At 58.0% G+C, this 26978-nt stretch overlaps 1 protein-coding gene across 2 annotated transcripts; it reads left to right on the top strand.

Moving 5' to 3' along the window:
• Window positions 1–1483: 1483 nt before the first annotated feature.
• SRL (sarcalumenin) lies at window positions 1484–25418 on the top strand. Of its 2 annotated transcripts, XM_054161331.1 has the most exons (8): window positions 1484–1544; window positions 9699–10772; window positions 12366–12464; window positions 13189–13284; window positions 16999–17034; window positions 21830–21946; window positions 23078–23311; window positions 24370–25418. In XM_054161331.1, exons 1-8 carry the CDS (start codon window positions 1484–1486, stop codon window positions 25179–25181), a joined length of 2529 nt encoding a protein of 842 aa, XP_054017306.1. In that variant the 3' UTR covers window positions 25182–25418. The 2 variants fall into 2 exon arrangements, with proteins under 2 accessions (XP_054017306.1, XP_054017307.1); XM_054161332.1 differs by lacking the exon at window positions 9699–10772.
• Window positions 25419–26978: the final 1560 nt, after the last annotated feature.

Raw genomic sequence — 26978 nt, 5'->3', positions numbered from 1 at the left:
CCTTTGTAAAGAAACAAAATAAAGTTTGTACTTGGTTTTTTAGAAGCTCGGTCCCGGTGTTAAGCTTTGAGGGGAGGGGGAGCGATCCAGCCCCTGGGGGCTCGGTGGCGGGGGGGGGGGGAGGCTGGGGCTTGTGGGGAGGCCAGGGAGGTGCTGCCTGCACTGGGAATGGCAAGCAGGAGGTGCAGGCAGAGGGATGCTGGCCCCAGCGAGGTTCCCCGCTGAGCAGCTGGGCTCTATTTAAAGGCTCAGCCCTGTCAGTGCTGCCCACACGTGCCACAGGCACATCGGGGCTCAGCTTGTCACTGGGAGGGGGGCACTGGTTTGAGTGAGGCTGCTGGGCTCGGGTGGGGGGGCAGGGGCAGGCTTTGTGTTCCTGTGGATGGTGCCTGTGGTGCCCCAGGGTGAGGCTGTGCCCATGGCTTAGTGGGGGCACCCAGCTCTCTGTGGGTCTCCATAGGGGCATTTGGGATGGAGGCAGCCATCTCTCTCTCTGGCTGTTGGAGGGTGGGCACCCACCTCTGGACATCCCCCTCAGCCATGGGTCTCTCCTGCTTCCACACTGTGCTTGCCCACAGTGCCTAGCCAATGGCTGTCCCCCATGCCATTGTCCCCTCCCTGCCACCCCCAATGGTGGGTGGCAGGGGCTCCCCTTGCTCCCACACTTGAGGGGAGTGCTGTTCTCCTCCCAGTTTGGCCCCTTCCCCAATACAAAGCTGGGTCGTGGCCTCCCAAAAGTGACTCTCAATGGCAGAGCTCAGGGGTCACTGCCACAGACAGGCTTTGGGGCAGCATTTGGGTGGGATGTCCCAAGTGAGGGTGACAGAACCTGGTGACCTGTGCCTCTGCCCATATCCATCCCCTGTGCCATGCTGCCAGTGCAGGCCAGTGATGGTGATGGCAACCCCAGGGTGGAGGGGCTATGTCCCCTTGCCTATGGAGGGTGTGGCATCACCTGGAGTTGGTGACCTGTGTAGCTTGAAAGGGGCCCAGATTGGCCCTGGGACACCCAGCTTGAGGGGGGACTGATGCTCACCTCTCTCCAACCAAAAAGGTGCCTATGGGCACCCATAGGGCTGGGTGTCCCCACGGGGCTGGGTGTGCCCAGCAGGGCTGTGGGTACCACTTGTACTGTGCCTGTGGGGCTGCAGGAGCTTGGGACAACCCAAGAAGCTCCGCTACTCCATGCCAGCAGGATGCCATGACAGGGATGGTGACCCTGCATGGGCAGTGCCACCCAAAAAGCCCATGCTAGGAGGACTCCCCTGCCATCACACCCTTGACATGAGGCTTTTGGGGGGGCAGCAGTGGTGCTCCCATGCCCTGTCCCTGTCCCCATCCCCAGGGCCCCTGGGAGCAGAAGAGCAGTGGCAGCATCTGTGCCGGCCATGCAGCAGCTGCCTGCCCGCCTGCCCTGCCCTGCCCCACGCCTGCCTGCATATAAATAGAGGCAGCGAGCGGCAGGGAGCTCCTGGCAGCCACCATGAAGGGCCTCAACCTGCTCTGCTGCTGCGTGGCCTCGCTCCTGCTCCTCGGTACTGCAGGTACGAGCTGCGGGGTCCCCAGCAGGCTGCGGGGTCCCAGTGAAGCTTTGGGTTCTCATGGAGCTGTGGCTCTCCACGGGGCTGTGGAGTGCCCATGGGGCTGGGGGTCCCCACAGGGCTGCAGGGTCCCCACGGGGCTGCAGGTGCCCAGAGGGCTATGGGGACCTTGTGGGAGCTGTGCCCCCACCATGCAGTTGGGGGTGCCTGTGGGTCTGGGGGTCCTCAGAGGGCTGCAAGTGCCTGTGGGGCTCTAGGTGCCCACGGGGTTGTAGGTGGCTGTGGGGCTGTGGGCACCTATAGGGCTGTGGGTGCCTGTGGGGCCATGGGTGTCTATGGGCTGTGAGTGCCCAGCAGGGCTGTGGGCACACGCTGAGGCAGTGGGTGCTCACTGGGGCTGCAGGTGCCTGTGGGGCTGTGGGTGCCTATGGTGCTGCAGGCACCCATGGGGCTCTGGGTGCTCACTGGGGCTGAGTGCCCATAGGGTTGTGAATAACTTGCAGGGTTGCAGATAGCAGTGGGGCTGTGGGTGCTGGTGAGGCTTTGGGGTACCCAGTGAGCCCAGCCTGCTGGGTGGGTGCCAGGAGCAGAACAGGGTGGTAGGGGTACAGCCATCTGAGCTCTCCAGCAGCTATGCCAGGGCAGCAGAGACACCCCAAAATGTGCAGTGGGGGGCTGTGGTCAGGAGGGGCTGGGAGTGGGGCCGTGGGTTGGAGTCCCCCCTTCAGAGCCAAGGCAGGTGCAGGGGCTACCAACATGCCCAGGTTCAGAGTCACCCATGGGTGCTGAGGTGGTTTCAGGCTGTGAGGACTTGAGTGGGGGCTGCTAGGGCACTGGGGCACCTCATAGCTGGAGCAGAATGGGGTGGGTTGTTTGCTTTGTGGGGGCATCTCTCCCCACAAACAAGGACTTGCCAAGCAAGAGACCACTTTGGGTGGCCCTGGACCCCCTTCCTCAGGCTGTCCCATCCCCACTGAGCACCCCTGTCCCCATCTGGGTGTCCCCTGGGGCCATGTGGTGGGGTGGCATCGCCGGTACCCTTGCTTGCCCTTGAGTTAATTCGGGCTGGTTCCCTGCCTGGCCGGGCTCCGGCGGCCACGCTGCCGGGAGGGGGACAGCTAAGTATGGAAACAGCCGTGTAAGGGGACACTGTGCTCCCTGCAGCCCCCCTTCGGCCCCCCCTGCCCCGTGCTGCTGTGGCCCCGCGCATGGGCACCTGCAGCTGCCGCCTTCCAGCACCCAGTACCCCTGGCCCCACCGAGTTTTGGCCTTTTAAGGACATCTCGGACCATTATTGTGAACAAAGGGGTTTGGGGGCCAGCAGTGCAACCCATGGATGGTGGGGGGACCTCCGTGGGGATGTGGGTCAGGTCTGGGGATGGGGGGGGATGGAAAGCTCCTCTATGGGCATGGCTGATGGCACTACTGGTGAGGCTGGTGGCACTGTCGGACACGAGGGGCTTGTCACCATGGGGGGTAACCCCCAGTATACCTCTTGGTTCTGCTGAGGCTGGCAAGGTCCTCAGAGCTGTAGACAGTGGCCTGAGCTGTGATGGACAGCGAGGGAGCAGCCTGGGTGATGTTATGGAACCAGGCATGGAGCTGAGCACCTCCTCAGCCCAGTCCTGGGATCCCCCATCCTGCAGGAGGCTCACTGGGGTCTGCAGCCCCAGAGCCAGCCCTGAGGGGTGGCTGGATCTCCCCAGGAAGCCTTGGTGCTTCCTGCTTATGATGGGGATCCTGTATGTTACCCCAGCCCTGTAGGTTTGGGTAAAAGCTACAAGCAGTGCCACATCTGCCCGTGGTTCAGCTCCACAGGACCGCTGGGGTCGGCTCAGGGAGTTTTGCTTTTCCTTTGGTGCCAAGACAGGTTCTTGGATCTGGCTCCTCTGGGGTGCAGGAAGTGGTTTGTGTTGAGGGGGTGTTCCCATTGAACACCCTTTGGTGAAGAGAGGGCTGGGGGAACCCAGGACCTTCACTGACACATGGGGAAGTGTAGTCCTTGGGGCGAGAGCAAGTTTTGGGACCCTGTCACTGCTCACAGAGCTAGAGGTGGGAAGTGCTCTGTGCCAGAGCTCGTGCAATGGCAGCCCATGACCCACGTGGCTGGGCTGGCAAAGCTCCCTGGTACTCAGGGTGAGGTCACTCACCCACTGCTCCATCCCTGCTCCTGCCCCAAGCAAGGTCTCCCCATGCTCACACCTTGGGCAGAGCCTGGCCATTCCTGCCAGGCTGGGTGGCCAAAGTGAGCTCCTGTGGCCTCTGGGAATGGGCCATGCAAACACTGTTGAGGCAGTGTCCAGCCACTGTGCCTGGCAGCTTTGCCCTGGGAACCTTGGCCCCCTCCAGCCATAACAGATTTGAGTGGGAGGGCTATGCCAAGCCATGCTGTCACCACCTCCAGGATGGGCGAGGTGTTGAGGGAAGCCCTGGAGAACTGGCATCCTCCTGCAGCAAGTGCAGAGGGCACCACTGGGCTGGCACAGACCTTTCTTGGGGACAGTCTGCTGCCTCTGGGACTCCTCAGCCTGCCTCAGCCTGGGAGGTGTCACCTCAGGATGCCCTCATGCCATCTTGGGGTGTTCCTTATTACCCAGGACATGGCACCTTTTGTCTGTGCTTTATCACCTGGGTTGAGTAACTTTAGGGTGGGTTTCACTCCTGAAGACAGAACATCTTGGGGTGGGCTCCACCACTTTGGTTTTATCACCCCAGCTGAGCTTAGGGCTTAGGACAGAGCACTCATGGGGGCTCTGTGGTACCCCCTCCTGTCAGCCATCTTTGTCCAGGTGTGCAGGTGACAGCTAACCAGGCAGGGCAGCTGGGACACCTCACTTGTGTGGCACAGGGGCACTAGTGGGTCCCCATGAGCTGGGAGGGCTGTGCTGTGCCCAGGGGCAGCACTTGGTGGGCTGTACTTTTGCCATGTCCCCACTGTGTCCTCACTCACCAAGGCTGGGAGCATGAGCTCCCTGGGATGCCAAAGGCCCAGCCCAGTTGGTGGGCCCAGAGGTGGTCAATCATTCATGGAATGGGAACAGCAGTGGGTCCTGGTGCCTTGGCAGGGCTTGGCTGGGCTGTGTTCAGCCCCCAGGGACATTCCTTCGTAAGTGACAACCCAAGGCAGAGTTGAGCCTGTGTGCAGTTGGGGGCTGACAGAGGGGCCTGGGAGTCTCCAGCTGTGCACACTGAGTCAGTCCAAGATATTGGCAGTGGCAGCACAGCCCCAGCGCCAGCTTGACCCTGCCCAACCCCCAGCTCATGCATGCACACCATGGAAAGGGCCTTGGAGCCATCTGGCCCCATCCCTGTTGATGCTTGAACCAGAGGTCCTGCTGCTGGGGGTATGGGTGAGACCCCTGAGGCTGGGGGCTGCTGCTTGGCATGGCCAGGCTTTGTCTCTTCCCTGGATATTCCCAAGGATCTGAAGCTCTTGTAGGACAATGGATCATCAGTCATTTAAGTCCAGATTGACAAGTCCAAGGGTTCTCCCTGTCTTGCCCAGGTGACCAGGGATGACCAGAGAAGAGGGATGGGAAGCCTTCACCTGGGAAGACTCATACTGAGTGCATGGAGGATGTTCCTTGGGGCCACCAGGGAAGGCCTGGGGTGGGTTGGGAAAGGCCCAGGGACAGGACCAGTGTAACCTCTCAGGAGTTCCTCTGGCAGAGAGGTTGGAACTAGATGATCTTTAAAGTCTCTTCCAACCCCCAAAAATCTATGATTCCATGATTCAGCACCTCCCTGGGCTGTGGACACCACAAGTGACACCACAGGGATGTCCCTTCACACAGTGTGGTGTCCACCTGTGACAAAATACACGCTGGGTCCTCACCATCTGCTCACTTATGGACCCCTTGGCCAGGCAGTGGTGGCTGCTTTATCTCCCACCACCCTGTGTCTTCTGTATGTCAGGAGTTCAAGTTTCCTTCCAGATCGTTAGGGTGGGTGCCTATGGGGAGACACTCGAGAACACCCCCCCAGAAGTGATTCCCTGCCTACATTTCTATATTTAGAAAGCTCCAAGCCTGGTTCTAATCCCTTTGGTGCATCCTGGTGAGGTTTCTTTACCCTCTCTTAATCAAAATACCGAGCACTTCTAGCCAGCTATTTATAGAAATCAAATCAATTCAGCATTTTTTTTCATCCAAACTTGAAAGCTCCTCAGCTAATGAGGTTCTGTTAGCCTGACAAAGCTGTTTCCCACAGCCCTGCTCGTCTCTGCATCCAAATAAAGGGAAATATTTGTGAGTGCTTTGGGATCATGAAGCCTCTGGCATGGGATGTTGTGGTGGGCATCTTGGGCTTTGGGAGGCACAAGGGTCTGGGGAGACAAGCCCATCCTCAGCCACTCTCCTGCTTGCATCCTCTAGGTTTCTTGAGCTACTCTGGGACATTTTCCTCTCCCACTTTCTGAAGATGTTGGCCTGGCTGGCTCCAAAGTGGTGCTGGAGCTAGGCTGTTGAAGGGTTTCCGTATGAAACATGGGCAATGAACCACCAGCAGCTCCTCTGCAAGGCTCAGCAGTGGCACTGGGCTCTGCCAGGATGGCATAGAGGCATGGGAACAGTCAGGAGGAGATGCCATCCTCTGTTGTGCTCCAACTGAGAACCCTAGGTGGATGTGCAAGACTGGGGTGCCCAGGCCTGAGTATGGGTGAGGGGTATGGTGTCTGCTTTAGCCTCCCCTGGCCATGATGGAGTCACTGGTTACAGAAAGGTCAGGCCCACAGGGCTAATCCACCTCAAATGACTTTTCCCAGGAGCCAGGCTACTGGCTGGCAGCACAGGGCATCATAATCCCTGGGCACTGGACTCCATCCCTAACAGACCCCCAGGTGTGGGCTGGTGGCTGGGGCAGGCAGGGGACAACCCTTGCCAAAGACCTGGTGAACTTGTGTCAGGTCCCCAGCCAGTCTCAGTCCTGGGGTGTTAGGTTCATGATGCTGGAGGAGGAGCACCAGGGATGGCTATGGGGACCCCATGGAGCTCAGCAGGCAGGGACATCACCATGAAATGGAGAGGGGGGGAGAGGGTCTGCAGCGAGTCCAGTAGCACAACTGATGTACTCCATGGAAAATCCTGGGAAGTTCCAGGCAGCTCTTCTGTGTCCAGCCATTTTCCGTGAGGTTTTAAGGGGTTTCACTAGGACAAAGCAACTAGTTCAGCCTTGCCTTTCCCCAAAAAGGAAAAGGACAGACAGGTTTGAGCTGCAAGCTTCCCCCAGAACCCCACTGGGAGGACGAGGGGAGAGCAGGACTTGCAGAAGGTGGTGGATCGTTGCCCTGGGCACTGAAGGGGAAGGGGGCGTGCGAAAAGCCATCCCCACGGCACTGGGTATCAAAGGCCCCACGCTCGGGGCTCCTATTTCTGCTGGAGGGGGAGCGTGTCCCCTCCCAGGGCCACCTGTGCCCATCTGTCCCTCCTTGACAGCCCCTGCCCCGGCTGTCCCTCCTGGAGGACCAGATCAGGCGTCGGGACATTGCCGTTCCGTAAGGCTCCATGAAGGGATGGAGGGGATACGGTGGCAGGGTCACATTCAGCCCCCAGCAGCCATCCTTGCTCTTCCTGCACCAGCACCTGGGTGCAAACCAGCCTGTGGCACACTGAGCCCCACCATGACCTCTCCGTCCCCACAGCCCGGCCCCAGGGTGCTGTCGCTGCTGGGGAAGCTGTCCTCAGGGAGCTGACAACCCTCCCAGCCCTGCGGACGGGCATGAGATTCGGGGCGGGCAGGGCTGGCACAAGTGAGGGTCCCTCTGGGAGGTCAGGTCCCCAAGGGGAGCAGGGCAAGGGCTCCTCCCTGATGCCACCCAGGCACTTGGCGCAACGCGGAGCGCGAACAAGGGGAGCCCCGGTGTCACTTTACAGCATGGCCTTGCCCGCTCCCTCCCGGAGTCCACAGGGACCCGCAGGACCGGCCCCAGGTGCGGACGTCACCCTTGGCTGGCAGCGGGGCGAGGGGCTGGGGCCAGCGGCCGCGGGGTCGGGGCTTAGCCGGCCGCGCCCCGCCGAGCCGCTCCTCCCGGTCCCCGCCCGTACAGTTGCCCGGAGGTATTTTTAGCCTCCGGCAGACGCGCCGAGGGTGCTAAGCCCGTAACCTTCGGCCCATTTCGCTGCTCATCGGCCGGCCATCTGCAGATCAGCACAATTCGCCTCGGGATGGATTTGGAGACCATGTAGGGGAAACAGGAGAGAGAAGGAGGTGAAGAGGGGAGAGGGACTTTATATAAGACCTTGAAGGTCACAGGAAATAAAGCCTGTGACTAGCACATCAGCAGGACACCTCGCTGGGAGCTCCTGGGGAAGATTTCTCTTCTCCCACGAGGGATGGGCCGTGGTGGGTGCTGGGGTTGCTGCTGTGTCTGGCCATGCTGGGTGGCAGCCTCCCTGTTGCCCTGCACTGGGTTGGATGTGATACAAAGATACAAAGCTCCCGCCACAGCCCACCTCGACCCTCCCCAAAATGCTGACTTGAAGAGCCACGCTTCTCTCCCAGCCCTCCAGGCCAGCAGCTACTCTGGGGCCAAGGTGAGACTATCCCCACTGCCATCAGCTAAGGCACCCTCAGGAGACCTAGGCTGGTCTTCAGGCCACAAGAGGCAGGCAGGGGAATGCTGGCTCCCAGCCACCCCAGGCTTTTCAGGTCAGATGTAGCATCTTCCTCCTTCGAGTGACTTGTGGCAGGCTGAGCACCCTGAGGGGTCTCAGGGGAAGGTGACCCAAAGGAGAGGGGATGTTCCTGGCTGGAGGGAGGTAAGTAGAAGGTATGCAGGACTCATCTTCCTCTGGCTGGGAGCTGAATTGGGAGTGCAGAGGCACCTGTGGGCCACGTGCCAGCGAAAGGACAGAGGAGGCTGGCGAGAGCAGAGTAAGGGTGACCGCACATCCGTTTTGGCTGCAGTGGTGGTGGCATCTCCACCATCCAGACTGCACATGGGAGTGGCTGGAAACCCTGCCAGGTTTGAGGTGCTGCTGCTGCTGGCATAGCTCATCCCCAGTGTAAGCCCACTGATGTTGCTGGGCTCCCAGCACTGTTGGCCCCAGCATGGAGAGAGATGGTGGTTCCCACCTGCCCAGCATCCCTGCCTAGGGCAAACTGGCTAGCAGTGGGCAGAATAGTCTGAGGTTGGGACTGTGCTGACCCCTGCTCACCTCTTCCTGTGCTTGGCCACCACAGTTCTCCACAGCTAAGTGCAGCAAGACCCAGTGCCATGGCTCTGCTGATGCTCTGTTGGACACACAGCCCCATGCCCCCCTGGCATGGCTGTGTCACTCAAGCTGGAGGAGAGGGCTGCCCATGCCCAGCACAGGCTGGGTGGAGATGGCATTTTTCCTGGTTGGCATCTGCTTGCCAGCTGGAGTACAAAGGAATTATTTTGCTCTGAAACACTTCCCTGGTATGCAGGCATTAGACGTTTTGGGGGATTATTTAGACTAGCAGCAACTGTTTGTAACAGAGACAGGGTAGTTGGTGATCTTTTATTTTTGGCACCCGCTGACTGATGTTGAACTGCAGTTGGAGGCCTATGGAAAACATGGATGGCTTCTCCTGGGCTGCAGAACAAACTCATTGTGTCCCTGCCAGCCACGCAGCACAGTGAATGCTTTCCTAGTGAAGGGATACTCACAATAAATAGCTCCTGAGCCCTGAGCTGAGCTCAGCCCTGTCTGTGGAAAGGCTGAGCCCCAAGCTGGGGAACTCCTCATCTCTTCCTCTCCTTTGCTCCTTCACCCTCCTCCTTGCCCCTCACTAAGGCACCCACCATAGCCAGGACAATGGTCTCCTGAGGCAGGGCTGGGGAAGGACCTTTTTCACCTGCCAAGTGCCCACAGCTCCTTGAGTTACACTTTGATGCCTGCCCTCCCCCCCATTTTTTAGGGCTGCTTTGCTGCCTTCATGCAGCCGTGGCCGGCACAGCCGTAGGGTCTCTGCTAAGCCTTGTCTTTGCCCCCAACAAACATCTCTTTGCACTCACCTTGCAACAGGGACAGAAAATTGCAGCCGGAGCTAGAGAAGGTTTAAGAAAGAGTTTAAACCTCTTGGCTGTGGCCACAAATCCTCCCTCAGGGCACCCTGGCACTCCCGGGGCTGGCGGGTGCCTGAGAGCCGTGTGCCGGCGCGGTTGAGACTGACTGAGCTGTTCTCATCGTTTAGAGCCGCACGCCCCTGGCACAGACCCTGCCAGTGCTGCTGCCCACAGCCCCCTGCCAGCCGCAGAGCCCCGGCTGGAGGAGAAGGCAGCTGAGAGCAGCCCTGAGGAGGAGCGAGAGGGCAGCCTTGCCAACACCTCCTTGCCCAGCACCACTGAGGAAGGACATGGAGAGAGGGAGGAAGAGCTGGCAGGTGGCCTGAGTGGGGACCTGGGGCCAGAGAATGGACAGATGGAGGAAGCCACCACAGAGAAGGGCCAGGAGGAACCGGATGAGACACAGGGCCCAGGGGAGGCCACCAGATTTGGCACTCCTGAGGCAGTGCACCATGAAGGGAACCATGGGCCTGGCCCACAAGATGGTTTCCATGCCCAGGAGGATGAAGAGCCTGGTGCCAAGAAAAGAGCCTCTGAGGAGCAGCCTGGGGAGGAGAAAATGGAGGAGCCAAGAGTAGTGTCTGCTCCTGAGAGGGGAAAGGAAGGGGTTGAGCAGAGCTCAGAGGAAGATGAAGAGCAGGGAGAGTCTGAAGAAGATAATCATGGTGAGTCTGAGGAAGATGGAGGCAAGGGAGAGTCCGAGGAGGAGGGAGAGTCCGAGGAGGAGGAAATGTCTAAGGAAGATGAAAAGCCTCACGAAGATGGTGCAGGGCCAGTGGGGCCAGAGAATGGAGCCCAAGGGAGTGACAAGGAAGTGGCCAATGTGTCCAGCAAAAAGGGCCATCAGCAAGGCAAATCAGCAGCGACCAGTAGGAAGGAAGAAACCAAGTATGGCACTGCCAGCTGCCACCACCCACCCTGTGAGGACGCAGCAGAAGACCCGCCAGCAGCAGCAGAAGATCCGCCAGCAGCAGCCACAGAAGACCCACCAGCAGCAAAAGACCCACCAGCAGCAGCCACAGAAGACCCACCAGCAGCAGCCACAGAAGACCCACCAGCAGCAAAAGACCCACCAGCAGCGGTGGAAAATCCCCCAGCAGCACCAGCCCCTGCTGCAGACAAGCCATCGGTGGCAGAAACAGAGAGCCCAACTGGCCCCAGCTCCCACCCAGCTGCTGCTGAGCTCCAGCACCACCAGATAGGTTGGAGTCTTTTCTTGTGGGTGTGCCATAGCAGCGAGAGTGACCAACTATCGGCCGCCAGCAGAGCTGAGCTTGGCACATTAAACCGCGCCTAGTGCATGGCCCTCTCCTAATGCTTCTGCTTCCCGTGCCTGCCCCTAACGCTGCACGGCTGGGCCGGCTGCGGGCATCGAGGCTCAGCTGGTACCGGAGCTGGCCAATGTTTCCCTCGGTGCTCTTCAAGCCCACAATGTCTCCCCTGGGCTGTGGATGAGGTTTTTAACAGCCAGGCCTCTTTCAGCACCTGCAGACCTCTTAAAGGCTCTTTATCCTCCACCAGCAGAGTCCTCCAGACCTTTTGTGGTGCAAGGGCAGGATGCTGCCAGGGCTGATGGGTCTCTTGTCCACGAGCCTGTGCCTCACAGGGCAGGTGGGAAGAGCTAATTTGGCTCAGTGAGTTGCTGAAAGCACCAGCTCTGGCCACATCTGATTGATGCAAGTCTAGCTCAGGAGGAGGGACACCCCTTGCCTTGATTTCTTACAAACACTTGTGGACTTGGCCCAGGGATTGGGCAGTGAGCTTTGGACCCAGACAAGTCTTTTTCTGCTTTCATCTGTAATGTTCCAGCTCAAAAAGTTCCCATCTGTGCAGGAAGGGAAACCCAGTTTGGTCTCTGTGGTTTTACTTGGCAAGTCAAAAGGTCTTCCTCAGCCCAACACTCAGTAGAGACACTCAGCACAGTCTTGGCCCAACCATCCCCAGCCCAGCCAGCCAGCACACACCTGTCCTCAGATCTGTCCCCAGGTCCCCACTAAAGCCCAGACCAGCTCCCAGTATCAAAAAGCACTTGGAGTTGCACAGGGCCCTCGGTGTGCCAACACCTCCAGGGCAAGGGCACCTCTGCCCCCTTCCTCAGGGACACTGGGTTGCCTACCCCAGGTGGAAGCCTCTGCCTCACTTCCCAGGGCTGGCATGGAGCTGTGGAGACCCCAAAACCACCCCAAGCCAGGGCCTCATGCAGAGGGCCCCATCCTGATGGGGGGCAGAGGTGGGAGAAGCAGGAGGGAATGGCAAGGTAGCCAGGATGGGTCAGGCTGGCCAGCCTCTCGGGAGCCAGCCCTCGCCTCGCACAGCCTCCCGCCTCTGGCTCAGCGTGGGATTTTGTGCAGGAGTGGACACAGAGGCAGAGCAGAGCTTGCCTGCCGCTGAGGCTTAGTCCTGGGGGGGCTGCAGCTGCCAGAGCAGGCAGAGGCCCCAGGGGGCAGCGGGTGCTGCCGGTGCCACACATGCTCACGCTGCACCCCAGCCCCTGGAGGCCCTTCCAGGCACATCCTTCACATTCCCCACAGGCGCCTGGCCCTCGCCAGCCCCTCCTCAGAGACAAGCAGTTGCCCATGATGCTTCCCCAGCAGCCACAGCCCTGGCAGCCTCCAGAAGCCCTTGCCAAAGAGATACGATGCAGCATGCCAAAGGCAACAGCGGCTGCTGAGGCACCTGGCAGGTCCATGGGCTCAGGGGGTGTGTGCTCCCCATGCCCAGCAGCAGCTTGTTTGAGCTCCCACACAGGGTCCTGAGCTCCAGTGCTAACAGCTCTCCTTGCTTTTTTCCTCCAGAAGAGGTTGAGGATGCCAGCGAGCCGACCAAGCGAGACCGGTCCCACTTGGAGAACACCCTCAAGCTGAATGAGGACAAACCTGCTGATGAAGTCTCAGGTGAGGGAGCCTGGGTGACACCAAGCCACATGTGCCCTTCTCCTCCAGTCCAGGTGACCCCTACAGGACAGGATGGCCATCATGCTCCTGCACCAAGATGGCATTTCCTTCCCCTAGAGTGTTTTGGGTTTAACCTTCTTACAGGCCCAGCAATACCCTGTCTTCAAAACCAGCCCTTTTGCTGCTCTTGGGTTAGGATACTTCAGATATTTTAGGACAACCCCGAGGGTGTACAAGAACTGGAAAGACAGAGAGGCTAGAAAATGCAGGTGGTGAGTCAACCCAAGCCAGCCACACTGCTGCCCAGAGCAACCCAGGGCAGCTTGCAATAAAGCATTCAGATTTTCATTCCAATCTAGGCTGTGGAAGAAGCTTCTTCTTTCTTCTAGCCAGCAGCTTAGGGGCTGTGCTATGGGTGCCTGGCACCGTGGTGGAGGGCTTTTGGGATCATGGTGTTAAGTGCAATGCAGCACTCATGAGAGACAGTCCTGGCACATACAAGACCACCAGCAGATAGGGACAGTGCCCAGCAGGCAACATTAACAGGGAGGGGCATCAAAATGTATGTCTGGGGTCAGTTTGGCCAAGATTTTAACTGTGAGCCAAGTCCTTTGGTCCATGGCTGAGTCACCCTCTAGATCTGCAGGGAATGCTCACCTAGGAGGGACTCATCCATGGTGGTGGGGTTTGCCTTTCACCCATCTGCATGCTTCTGCCCTGGCAGGAGTCCTGCAGCGTCTGAGGAAGATCTACCACTCCTCCATCAAGCCCCTGGAGCACTCCTACAGATACAATGAGCTGAGGCAGCATGAGATAACAGGTAATGGCATAGGCACCAGTGTCTCCAGCACGATCAGGCCACTGGGATGCAGATAACAGCACAGAGAGCAGATCATGGAAGGGCTCAGATAGTTTGTCTGCTCCTGCAGCTTCACAAGAAGGCCATGAACATGCTGGGCATTGAGGCCATGCCCTGGTGAACCCAGTGGCAGGCATTCCTGCATCTGCCTTCACCCATCTGCTGTCAGGACCATCTGTGTAGGCCAAGCATTGAACTCTGTCTTCTTTGAGTCCTCCACCTGCTCAGCATCAATGCCCTGTACCCATGCCAAGCAGAGGTCATAGCCCAGTGAAATAGGCTTGGCAAAGAAGCTTCAGACCTCTCAAGGCTGGGGATGAGCTTCCTGGGGGTGGCCAGAGCTGGCATCCTTCCTGCTCACTACAGGACACAGCCATGTGGGCAGGGTATCCCTCAAGCTCCCTTCATTCACACTGGGAGTTAGAGTTTCCACCTCTTGGCAACTGCAGGCACACTGGGTCAGGTGAGCAGGTCCCCGTGGCCATGAGCATTGGCTTAGGCTGAGCCCCAGCGGTCCACATGTCCCTCCGAAAAACCAAGCTGGAACCCTGGCCCCAAGATACTCACAAGCTAGAGGGAGCTCTTGTGACCCATATGACATGAGCAGCCTCAATGTCCAAGCACAGATGGTTCATGCCCAAATGTGAGGTCCTCATGCTCTGGGGTAACTCTCCTGTGAGCCCCTACTCAAGCCCTGTCCTGCGTCAGGGTCAGATGTCCCCTGCTCCTTGGCTGGGTGGGTGGGGTATGCTGGAGTCCCTCCTGACTGCATCCCAGGCCTGCATGTCTACATCAGCCTTCTGACAGGGTCCCTCCTTGTCCTGAATTTGCTCCTTCCTCCCCAGATCTGCAGCATCACCCACTCTGGAGCCATGCCCTCCCTCCTGGTGAGGGCACTCTCCACACAGACTTTGCTTTAGCAGCTGGACTTTACTACACCAGCACATGAGTCCCCTGTTCATTTGGGCAAACCCCTAGGACACATCTCCTTAGAGCAGAACCCTTTTTACAGGCACACCTGAGCCCAGGTCAGAACTTGGTTTGATCACCATACCCAGCCGGCCCACCTCCAACGTAGAGCCAGCAGGGAGCATGAGAGACCCATGGGGCAGGGCTGGAGAGTCCTTACCACCAGCCCCTGTTGCCTCAAGGCTCAGAGCACCCTGGACATTATCCACCAGCCACCCACAGGAGTTCTGGAGGGGGCATTGGTAGGTCTCATAAAACATGAGCTCTGTGCTGGGAGGCCTTTGCCAGCAGCTGGGACCACGATCCACTTGCTGTGTGGGTCACACGATCCACTTGCAGGGGTCACAGCCACTCGCCATGCTGCAGCCAACGTGAGAGGGATGCCCCATGTACCCTCACCCCGCAGCTGCTGTCACCCATGCAGCATACTGGCCTGCCCCCTCCCTCCCCAACCAGTGGAGCACTGCCACGTGCCTGGGGAAGGAGCAGCAGGAGCTGCGGAGTTGGCATCTCAGTGCACAACCCCACAGCCTCTTCACCCTGCAGCGAGGACAGCCTAAACATGCCAGGTCCCAGCTGTCTCCACCCTGGAGCTCCCAGGTTCAGCAACACTCCCACCTCCCCTCCAAGCTGCTTTGGTCTGTTTTGGTGGCAGCACATTTACTGTTATGTCAGCCTGGGGCACTTTAGGAGAACATTTGGGGTTACAGGAACAGCTGGTGGGCTCCCAGCCTGTAACCCTCACCTTGCTGTCCACTGCCAGAGGATGCAGCCCCCTGCCATGTTTCCTGATGCACAACTTGTTTCCTCACTCAGGACATCCCACCCTGCCCTTCAGCCATCCCATGCCCAAGCAGCCACATCCCTTTATCCTTCCTGGGAGGCAGCAAGTGTTTCTCAGGACCTTGCTGGCTTCCTCCCTCCCAGAACCTGAACCACCACTCATCCTTGTGGGGCCTCTCTCAGATCCAGCTTCTGAGCAGGACCCACCACAGGCAGCAGGTCCTGGTGTTCCTCACAGCCTCATCTTAGGGCACTCCATGGTTTGTTCCACTTCACCATGAGGGACAACCACCTACCAAGTCAGCTGCCAGCATGAGTGCCCAGCACACCCTGATGTGCCCTACATGGCACCCTCCCAGAAGTGCAGATGGAATCCCAGAGCCAGTAGCCCACAGCTTCCTGGCCCCAAGGAAGGACACGTGGACACTGTGTCACCTGCAGCCCTCAGCTCAGCCATGAGAGGCCCTGGCCATGCTCCCTTCACAAATCTTCTTCCTGCAACCAAACTCCTCGAAGCATCTCTAGCATTCCAACCATACCCCAGCACACAACCTCACCCTGGCAATATAAAGCCCAGCAGTTTGTCTTTAATACCCACAGACCCAGCTTTTCCCAACCCCAATTAGCAGTGTAACTAGAGAAACCTGCAAATTTGTTGGCACAGGGAGCCCTCTTGACCTTGCAAGGCAGGTGAGGAGATGGTGGAGCTGAGGGAGTTTTCTCAGTGGCTTTCTCTATGCAGTGCCTCTGTCCTGAGCACCATGTTCATCAGTGGTGCTCCCACAAGCTGGGAGATACCCCCAGACTCTCCCTTCGTGCCCACCCCCATGGCAAGAGAGCAGCTGGAGGGAGCAGAGCTGCCGGCTCAGCTGGCTGGGAAGAACAGGACAGCTGGGAAAGCTGCAGGGCAGGCCTGTCATGGAATCTGTGTGACCTTTGGAGGTGTAAGCCAATACAGAGGGGACCGTGGCAAGCACCTTTGCCCCTCCATTATGCAGCAGCCTTCCATTTTGTCTCCCTTCCCACCAGCTCTGCTCATGAGCTCCAGCTGGTGGAATCCAGGACCCCCTCTGCTCCCCACAGCTCACAAAGCCACCCAGCGTCACCTCTCCCGGGGAGCTGTGACTGCCATCACCAGTCCAAAGCTCTGAACTGTCAAGGTGTATCCCAGAGGGCTGAGCCCACAGCCTCTGCTCTCAGCGTGTTACAGCCTGGCAGGTGCCGACTCCCTTCCCCTGCCTGCCACCCTCCTGCATCTCTGCTCTGCCATCTCCATGGGTGTGGGCATGCTCCGGCTCTGTGCTTGGGCACAGCGGGGCCACCCTGCAGGGACTGTCCCTTGCTCAGGCATGAGGGACTCTCCCAGTCTGGTGATGGGAAGCTTGCTGTGAAGTCATGCCAGTCTGTGATGCATGCTGGTGACCCTAATGACTTTATATGTGCAAGTTAGCAAGTGTCCTGTATGGGGAATGGCCTCCCAGTGGCTGTCACCAGCCACCCTAGGGCTGGATGCTGGTGGCCACACACTGGGGTGGTCAGGACACTTGTTGGGGTTGGTGGCTGTCCTAACCATGGCTTGCTGGGCTCCGTTTGCTCAGTGAACATTGCTGCAGAAGCCTACACAGGGCAGAAGGGTTGGGTTGATATCCTGGGCACGGCAGCTCTCCTGGGGCTGCTCCCCCAGCCCCGGGGCACAGGGCAGGCTGGGGTTTGGTGCTTCTCCTGGTAGCTGCGGGTCTCCTTGCTCACAGGCTGTAACTCCCTCTCTCCTGCTGGGAATGTGGCCGCTGCTGCCTTTTCCTGCCTACAAGAAGGCCAGGGCCAGTCTCCATCTCCCTCCTCAGCCTGGGCCAGACCCAGGTGGCCGCATCCCTCCTTCGACTCACGGTACCTTTTCTCTCTCCCCGTGTCCCCTGCTAACAGCTTACCCTGGACGCACCCTGGGCTCCTCGGCCACAGGTTGGTATCGCTGCCTCCTGCTACCTGCATGCTGCCAGCACTGCCTAAGCTCTTCGCTGGCCGCCAGCTTTCCTACTCACCTCTCCCAACTGAGCCATGGTTCCCAAGCAGCGAGCAGACCCTGGGACTCAACGTCCCATGTCACCCACCACAGCTGATGTCCCCAGCCCTTTCCAAGCTCAGCATGTGTGCTGCTGCACTTCATCCCAGGCCTGACTGCACAACCCCAAACTCCCCTCTTTCCTGCAATCCCCACCTCACCCAGGCTTTGACACCTTTCCCTCTTGGGTTGAGACTCAAGAGGCTTTGTATTCCTCTAGTCAAAGTTCAAAGGCATTTGTGGTGAGTCTGCACAGTGATCTCTCACTTACAAGCACAAGATGGAGGAGCCAAATAGAGAGCCCACCCTATGGGGGGAATGGTCTTAAGTTGTGCCAGGGGAGGTTGAGGTTGGACATGAGGAACAATTTCTTCCCTGGAAGAGTTCTCAAACCCTGGAACAGGACACCCAGGACAGTGGTGGTGCTCCTGTCTCTAGAAGGGTTTAACAGTTATGTAGATGTGTTGATGAGGGGCATGGTTTAGTGATGGATGTGGCAGTGATGGATTAACGGTTGGATCTGATGATCTTAAGGGTATTTCCAACACAAATGATTCCATGATTCTATGATTCTTCTCGCCCTTCACCCTCCTACAAGCAGAATCTTTCCCAAATGTCCACCCTTGATCCCCTTTGGCTGCAGTTTAAACCCATGAGCCTGCAGCAGCTGTCTCAGTGATACAGGCTGGCCCCTGTATGGTGGCCCCAGCCCCCGTGGGAGCCAGGGCTGGCTCCTTTCCCTGCCCATCCTGCTTGGGGCATGCTGCCATGTGCCCCCAGTGAAACAGAAGCTGGGAGACAGGCCAAGAAACACCATCAAACACCCTGTCCAGTGCCGGGCCACAGGGACAGCGTTCCTGCTGCGATATGGCATGGGGCAATCCCACCTTCTAGCCCTCGTGTCCTACCCCATGGCCCTCACTGATGGATCCTGCTGAAACAGGCTCCTCCACATCCCATCCATGGCTGTGGCAGAACTCTGCCAGCACCTGGAGGGCCTTGGGCTCCCTGTTGTGCCAGTGTGCTGGAAGCCTGGCAGGCGGTGCCTCTAGATAGCATATTCTAATAGCTGCCACACCTGCACTCCAAGGCGTGGGCACCCTGAAGTGTGGGTACCCCGAGGTATGGGTATCCTGAGGCACGGGCACCCTGAGGTGTGGGTACCCCGAGGTATGGGTATCCTGAGGCACGGGCACCCTGAGGTGTGGGTACCCTGAGTTGTGGGTACCCTGAGGTGTGGGTACCCTGAGGCGTGGGTACCCTGAGGCATGGGCACAGGCCTCTGTGGGCACTGCTGTGGAGGCAGGCGGCTGGTGAGCTGCGTGCGGGGCAGGCACAGGCAGGCTGCAGCCACTCACCCCTCTGCAGGGACACTGCTGGGTGGATACTCGTGGTCTTGGAAGCTTCAGAGGTGAGCTGGCTGGCCCTCCATGCACACTGCATCCATGCCACAGGCATGGGGGTTGTGGGATGGGATGCAGTGGCAGTATGGGTGAGTGTCCTCAGGTGTTTTATCCTTCTTGTGTGGTTTGGGGACAGTAAGACCTTTGTGGTTGTAGCTTGGTTTAGCCAGGAGAGGAAGGAGGTTTTACTGTGTCCTCCAACCATGAGAGGGGTGAGCTGACACCAAGCACTTCTGCTGGGCTTAAGGACAGGGAAGGTCAAGGAGGCGGCCGTGTCCAGGGTTAACCCCAGCCCCAGAGCAGCAATGCTCCCACCTCAGTGCAGCCTGGCAATGGAAAACCTTCCAAAAAGCCATTGCTCTATGAAAAAACTAACTATTTGGGCATTCAAATTGCTCCTGCCCCAGAGCTGAACAGCCCAGAACAATGCAGACTCTGCAGAGGGAGATGTGACCTTCCTGGCCTTGTTGGCCAGGTGTGTGCAGGATCATCTCAGTTTGTTCGTCACTCTGCAGCAAACCTGGCAGCTCAGAGAGGCTGTGCCTCAGCTGCTGGGTTTTCAGCAGGACCAAGGGGTGCAAGATATGAGACCCCCTCCCCTGCACCACTGTGCAGCTGTGAAACCAGCAGGACAAGCCTGGATGGAGCTGGGATGAACTTGGAGCTGAGCTGGAGGTGGAGCTGCAAGTGCTGCAGGCTGGGCTGGAAGCGAGCAGCCACAGGGTGGCTGGAGAGAGCTGCAGTGATGGAGTTGCCGCCATCCTTCTCCTGCAGCCGGGCTCTTTTCTCCTGGCCAGATCATCAAGGTGACCCAAATCGGTGCTGACAGACCTAGTGGGTGACGTGGCAGGGGCAGATCCCAGGCCAGCACCCTCCCGGGTGGGAGATGCTCTCTTCTCTCCCAGGCCTTGGGCAGCAGCAAGGTGGACTCATGCATGGCCTCGCATCCCCAGAGGTGCTGTGCTACCTGGAGAGCGGCACAGGTCCAGAGCCTGGTGCTGCCCGTACAGCCCATGTGGTGCCAGCGCCCCACTCCCAAAGCAAGGAGTAAGGATGAGCTGGGTGAGATGTCGGTGGCCCGGCACGGGGGCCGGCAGCAGCGCTGCCCGCCGAGGCACGGCAGCAGAGGTGTGGCGGTAAAGCGGAGCCGGCCGCGTTCACACAGCCACGCCTGGCCAGGAGCGCGTTACGACAGAGCAGGCGGGGACCCGCCTCACCCCTCTGGCACCGCTTCACAGGGGATAATCATCACCGCCGTGAGCCGAAACCAAATTAACGCCGGCGAGCGAAGAGAGCAGCAGCGACAGAGTGGCACAGAGGAGTCATTAATAGCGAGGCCAAGGTTTCAACATCTGTTTTTGTCCCATGTGAGAAGACAACACCAGATCCCTGCAGCTCGCAAGCAGGGAACCGGCAGTGGGCAAGGCTGGGCTCAGATGTGGCTGCTCTGCTTTGGGGAGGAGGGTTGATCTGTAAGGACAGAGCTGTGCCCCACGGAGAGATGTCCCCAGCCCATTTCCATCCCCACTGGCGACATGGTGAGGCCGCACCTCGAGTCCTGGGTTCAGTTTTGTGCCCCTCACTCCAAGAGGGACATTGAGGGACTGCAGCATGTCCAGAGAAGGGCAACAAAGCTGGTGAAGGGTCTGGAGAACAGGGCTGGTGAGGAGCAGCTGAGAGACCTGGAGGATGCTGAGGGAAGACCTTCTCGCTCTCTGCAAGGAGGTTGCAGCCAGGTGGGGGTCAGTCTCTTCTCTCGAGGAGCAAGTGATAGGACAAGAGCAAGTGGTCTCAGGTTGTCCCAGGGGAGGTTTAGGTTGGATGGTGAGGAACAATTTCTTCCCTGAAAGCTTTGTCAAGGCCTGGAACGGGGCAGCAGTGGAGTCCACATCCCTGAAGGGATTTAAAAGCCCTGTAGATATGGTACTGAGGAACATGGTTTAGTGGTGCCCTGGCAGTGCTGTGTTAATGGTTGGACTCAACGATCTCGGAGGTCTTTCCCAACCTTTATGATTCTAGGACTCTGTAGTGGCCCTGCAACGGAAGGAGGCTGGTATGACCTATTCAATTCCTTTCCCCATGGTTAGATGGGTTTGGTGCAGAGCTACCATGCAGTGCTCTCCAGCATCCTTGGGAGCAAGAGCTCACCACCATGTGGGCTTTGTAGCTCCTTCCACCTTGGAGATGGATCCTTGACTCAATGGAAAGCTGCTGATACCTGTGTGGGCAGCAGCTATGGAACAGTGGGGTCTGTTGCCATCACAGGGAGAGCAGCTCTGTGGCATGGGCCATGCAACAAGGCTCAGCACTGGCTGACAGCAGCTCCCAGCAACTCCAGTGACACTCAGCCTATCTCCAGGCTGGAGTCCTGCTGGCAGCTGTGAAACAGATCCTCTCCCACCCTGAGCACTGGATGGGGATGGTTCTCACTTGTGCATTCTACTTCCATTTTTGGTCTGACCTAGGCTTAAAGTGACTCTCAGGCTCCTGGCCATTCTGGGCACAGCCTGGGGTGGTGTCACAGGCCAGGGGCTGTTCTGACTCTGTCAGCTGCCCCTCCAGTGGCCTGGGACTAGAGGGATCAAGGAGAGTGGGCACAGGATGGCCACAGAGTCCCCGTGGCACTTGAAGGGTGTGGGGTCTGTGGTTCTTTCTCCTGCCTCTCCCCAAGCCCAGAGCAGGGCTGTCTGTCCAGCCCACCCTCCCTGCATCGGGCTGAACTCTCACACCTACGCTCAACCTTCTGCCACGAGCTGGGGTCAGATCTCTGCCGGGGTACGGTGGCAAGGCTTGCAGGCAGCTGACACAAGGCTTGCACCGCGCTTGCCAAGCACCGCTCCGTAGTGCTGCTCCTCAAACGACGCCAGCTCCCTCCGTGCGAGGTTTCCCCCGGTTGCAGCATGGCCACTTCCTTCGCAGGTCCCGTGCTTTGCGGCGGCTGCCTTCAAACAGCCCCCCCCAGCCAGCCCCCAGACCACTCCGGCTAAACCGCAACCGAACTCGGATAAGATCCGAAAGACTTCCAAGTCCTCCCTCAGTCTAAGAAGGGCCAAACCTCCGAGAGCATCAGCCAAATGGGGTGGGGGTGTCCCGCAGAGCACGGTGACGTCCGGCTGCCCACAGGTGCCGGTGCCCTGGCGGGGCGATGCCTTGGCTGGCGAATGGCTGGGTGGCCCCAGGGGTGGCAGCAGCACCGCGCCGCTCGGAAGGGATGCTCGTTACGGCCGGGAGGGAGCCGCGCGGCGGCGGCTATTGTTTCTTCACTTCCTCTTGTTATTTCCCCTCTCTGCAGATGGGGAGATCACTTCCAAGCCCATGGTGCTATTCCTGGGACCGTGGAGCGTCGGCAAATCCTCCATGATAAACTACCTCCTGGGGCTGGACGACACTCCCTACCAGCTGTACACAGGTACCGAGCTCCCTGCTGCTCCCTGCTCTGCCCAGGGCCTGCTGGCACCAGCATGCCCATGCCCGTGTGGGCAGCGATTCCCAGCCACTGCTCTCCGATCCCCCTCCTTACAGCAGGGACGTTGTGATATTATGAAGAGTGGCTGAGGAAACCGGAGTGGTTTAGCCTGGAGGTAAGGAGGCTGAGGGGAGACCTCCTGTCTCTCTGCAGCTCCCTAAAGAGAGGCTGGAGCCAGGTGGGGATTGGTTTCTTCTCCCCAGGTACAAGTGATAGGATGAGAGGAAATGGCCTGAAATCGCACCTGAGAAGGTCTAGATTGGATATTAGAAGAAACTTCTCCACTAAAAGGGTTCTCAAACACTGGAACACGCTGCCTAGGAAGGTGGTTGAATCCCCATCCCTGGTGGTGTTTAAAAGAGGCAGAGGTGCTGAGGCACATGGTTGAGCATCAGCCTTGGCAGAGTTAGAGAATGGTTGGGCTGGATGATCTTGAAGTTTTTTTCCAATCAAAATGATTCTATGATCCTATTCTATGATTCTGTGGCATGGTTCATGCCACCCAGTTGCAGTGACACACAGAGGGAGAGGTTCACCACCACAGCCCAGAGCCTGACCACCCTCTCCTGGGAGCCGGGGAGCATCTCTCCCCACTGCATCACCATCCCACAGCGCAGGGCTCACCACTTCTGACCCCCACCATGAAAGCAGCCATCACACCACTAGGGCAACTCTCCTTTGTTTTCTCCCCTTCCCCCCTCATGTGGAGCCAATTAATTCATCCTCCCTGAAGAAAAGCCACCACCCTTTTCTCCTCCCTGCTCTCATCTCACAGCTGAGGGTAGATGTCCATGGCCAGTTCTGTGGTAATGAAGGCCGTGGGAGGTGGTTCTCCAGGGTCCCTTGGGCAGCCAGGCCACTTCCAGAACAGCCAGTCCCCACAGGAAACAGCCCTGCTGCCGGTTTCTCAAGAGCTTTGACAAGAATTTCAGAGCCTCACTGCTTGCCCTTCTCCAGCACCTGCTGGCAAGTGAATGATGCTCCTGGCTTCCCTACCTAGTTGTGGTCCAGCCCTGTCACATCCACTGCCAGCATGGATTTCACAGCTCTGCTTCTCCTCTCGTTGCTGTGCAGGGGCAGAACCCACCACCTCTGAGTTCACTGTCATCATGCACGGCCCCAAGCTGAAGACCATCGAGGGCATTGTGATGGCTGCTGACAGTGCCCGCTCCTTCTCGCCCCTGGAGAAGTTTGGGCAGAACTTCTTGGAGAAGCTGATAGGGATCGAGGTGCCCCACAAGCTGCTGGAGAGAGTCACCTTTGTGGACACGCCGGGCATCATCGAAAACCGCAAACAGCAGGAGCGAGGTAGGAGGTTACTGGGGGACTTCAGAAAAGATGCCATAACAATGGCAGATGCCAAGGGTGGCTCCAGCACAATGAAGGGGAGCCTAAGGCTACAGAAGAGGTCTTGCATTCGAGGGGATGGTTGCTCTGGTGTGCCCATGGCTATGGCAGCAGCAGCTGGGACCTGGGCAACACACCCAAGTGTCATCAGCTAGAGCAACCATTCCTGCTATTTGGAGGTGTGAGAGACAGAAGGTTTATTGAGGTGTTTCCTGGGGACTCCTTGGGCTGTTGATTGTTGGCCTCAGCATTTAATGTTCCATTTGTCATCCTTGGAGCTAGGCTTTGCCTGGGTCCTACATCAGGGCCCCGAGAAGCACCAGTCCATCCCTGCAGCACCTGGGGTGCCAAGATGGATCAGCAGAGCTTCTTGATGCCCTTGGGCCCACTGAGGAAAGCAATGAGGTGGCTGATACCTGCTCACAGGAGCAGCAAGAATCTGTGCCCAGCAGCAGGGAGAAGGAAGGTTCAGAGGTGAGGCTGAGTGAGACGTGCAGTCACAGGCCCAGGCACACAGGGATGGGGCTTCATGCCAAGAACCTCTGAAGGGTTTTTAGCACATGAGAAGCAGGTTCCAGGCTGCACGAGAAGTCCATTGTGTCCTACACTCTGTCCAACCCAGACAGGACATGAGGCACAGCAGGCTCAAGGTAACATGAAGGAAGTTGTAGTCAGGTGGGGGTCAGGCTCTTCTCCCAGGCAGCTAGTGACAGGACAAGAGGGCATAGTATGAAGCTGTGCCAGGGGAGGTTTAGGTTAGATATTACGAGCACTTCCTCACAGAAAGGCTGATTAGGTACTGGGATGGGCTTCACAGGGTGGAGCTGCCATCACCGGAGGTCTTTAAGCAAAGATTGGATGTGGCACTTGGTGGCATGGTTTAGCTGATGTCGTGGTGCTAGGTCATAGGCTGGACTTGATGATCTCAGAGGTCTTTTCCAGCCTCAATAATTCTGTGATTCTGTGACTCAGCCTGTGCTGGCCATTTCTGCTGGATGTCTCTCTTTCCTCTCCTTAAGGTTACCCATTCAACGACGTGTGTCAGTGGTTCATTGACAGAGCTGATCTCATCTTCGTTGTCTTTGACCCTACGAAGCTGGACGTGGGCTTGGAGCTGGAGATGCTGTTCCGTCAGCTGAAGGGCCGCGAGTCCCAGATCCGAATCATCCTGAACAAGGCCGACAGCCTGGCTACCCAGGAGCTCATGAGGGTCTACGGAGCCTTGTTCTGGAGCCTGGCTCCTCTCATCAACGTCACGGAGCCGCCCAGAGTGTACGTCAGCTCCTTCTGGCCCCACGAGTACCACCCGGACACCCACAGAGAGCTGTTCCTCAAAGAAGAGATCTCACTCCTGGAGGATCTCAACCAGGTGATTGAGAACAGGATGGAGAACAAGATCGCCTTCATCCGCCAGCACGCCATCCGGGTGCGCATCCACGCCCTGCTGGTCGATCGCTACCTGCAGACCTACAAGGACAAAATGACCTTCTTTAGCGATGGGGAACTGGTGTTCAGGGACATTGTGGAGGATCCTGACAAGTTCTTTATCTTTAAGTCCATTCTGGCAAAGACCAATGTCAGCAAATTTGACCTCCCCAACCGCGAGGCCTACAAGGACTTCTTTGGCATCAACCCCATCACCAGCTTTAAGCTGCTGTCTCAGCAGTGTTCCTACATGGGTGGGTGTTTCCTGGAGAAGATCGAGAGGGCCATCACTCGGGAGCTTCCCGATCTCCTGGGAAGCCTCGGCCTGGGCAAGAAGCCCAACGTCCTCTCCTGCGACGTCACCGGCTGCGGTGAGACCCCAAAGAATCGCTACAGGAAGCCCTAAGGTGTTGTGTCATGTAACCCTCCACGTGTTCCTACAGTGAATGAGCTTATGTCTTAGCTGTCCAAGAAGCCGTGGTTTGTTAACCCTTCGAGAGCCACGCTGGCAAAGGCTACTGTACGATGAGGACTTTGAGTCATTGACATCGGTGGCGGGGGAAGATGGGTGGGCATAAGAAAGAGAATAAAAACTGTGAATTCCTGACATTTTATCTTTGTTCTTTCAAGTAGAAGGCAATGTTTAAGCTGTAAGTGTGAGCAATGCACGCTGAGCTTCAACTCTAGCTGCTTTTTCACTGGTGCCAAGAGCGCGTGAAGAGGAACGGCAACCTCTGCATCCCCGAAGCCGGCAGGCAGCGAGAAGGTGGGCACGGAAGAGAGCACAGGGGAGAACGGTGGCATTAACTGGGGCATCACCAGGAGCACTGGGGCAAAGTGCTGGGCAAGGAAAGAGAGGCCAGGACCCAGCTGCTGTTTTCAGGCACAAGCATCCCACAGATCTCTGCAGATATTGATCTTACTTTTCTTTCTGAGACTTGGAGGTGGCCCAGTGAGTTCTCCTTTCGTGTACAGCTGGTTGAACTTCTGCAGCCTTCACCTGGGTGTTCTCCTTCAGAAGGGGGTTTCGCAGCAGCATTGGTAGCTACTTGGCAGTGCTGGGTTCATGGTTGGACTCGATCATCTTAAAGGTCTTTTCCAGCCAAAACGATTCCATGATTCTATGATTCCAGGCAGGTGGCCATGATGGGATTTGCAAGTCCATGTCAAACGAAGCAGTCGACTGGAAAGGAGCCAAGCTGTGCTGGAGGAGGAGGGCCAGCACCTCCAGTCATAGCCTCCCAAGGAGCTGTGAGCAGGTTTTCCTTACCCTGGGCCAGCACAGGCACAGGGTACTTGGTGCCTGTATGTGCCGTCAACCTCAAACCCCATGCTGGCAAGCCAAGCCTGCAGATCAGCGTGGCTCTGAGGGCTCAAGGTTCGGCAGTTTGACCTTGTTCAAGCTCGTGTTGCCGTTTCCACAGGCAGACCCTCGTGGTTTGCACCCTGTGGGGCAGGCAGGAGCAGGGGTCACCAGCTGCATCCCTTTTGCCCATCTGATGATCTGTTCTCCCCAGGACAACCCAGGCAGACTTCTGTGACTTGTTCACCAAACTTCTCCCATTTTAGCCATCGTTGGCTCATCTCTGCAAATCAGCTCTCAGTCCTGGGAGGAGAAGGAGCATTGCTTTGGAAGCACCCAAGCAGGGTGAGGTTCCTTGTGGACAATCAACCCTGAAACCTGTCGGTGAGGGGATTAGAGGTGGCCTTGTCACTCGGCCCTTATGGCCAGCAAACTGGATGATGAGCTGAGCACAAACTGACCAAGAGGGAGATGCTGCCCTGGATGGAGACTGGCACCTTTGAGCCCACCTGCGGAACGTCCTTTCTCCTTCCTCCTGCCAAATGACCACAGCCAGAGCTGCTCCCCAGGAAACCTCTGGAGCAGAAGGACTTATCTTTGGCAGGAACAAGAAGATGTAGAGGTGCTGGATGAGGCAAGAAAAAGGCAACAAGGAATGAAAGAGGGAAAGAGAAAACTGTGAATGGAAGGCTCTGTTGTGATGGGAAGGGTGTGAAGGGAAGCACCCTTCATCTCCATGTGCCCAATGGGACGTGAGCTAAGGCAGAATGTCTGTGGGAGCTCCATATCCCCTGGCACTGAAGCCAGGCACTGCAAAGAAGAGGTCTGCTTGGGTCTAGGTGAGTATGGGGGGACATTGGCCAATGGACTTCCAGGCTTCTTGCCTCTGCTTCGAGGTAG

Source organism: Dryobates pubescens, chromosome 4, assembly GCF_014839835.1.
Source record: "Dryobates pubescens isolate bDryPub1 chromosome 4, bDryPub1.pri, whole genome shotgun sequence".
Taxonomy (NCBI): Eukaryota; Metazoa; Chordata; class Aves; order Piciformes; family Picidae; genus Dryobates; species Dryobates pubescens.
The sequence above is the reverse complement of the archived record's forward strand: the minus strand, read 5'-3'. Positions and strand labels throughout refer to the sequence as shown.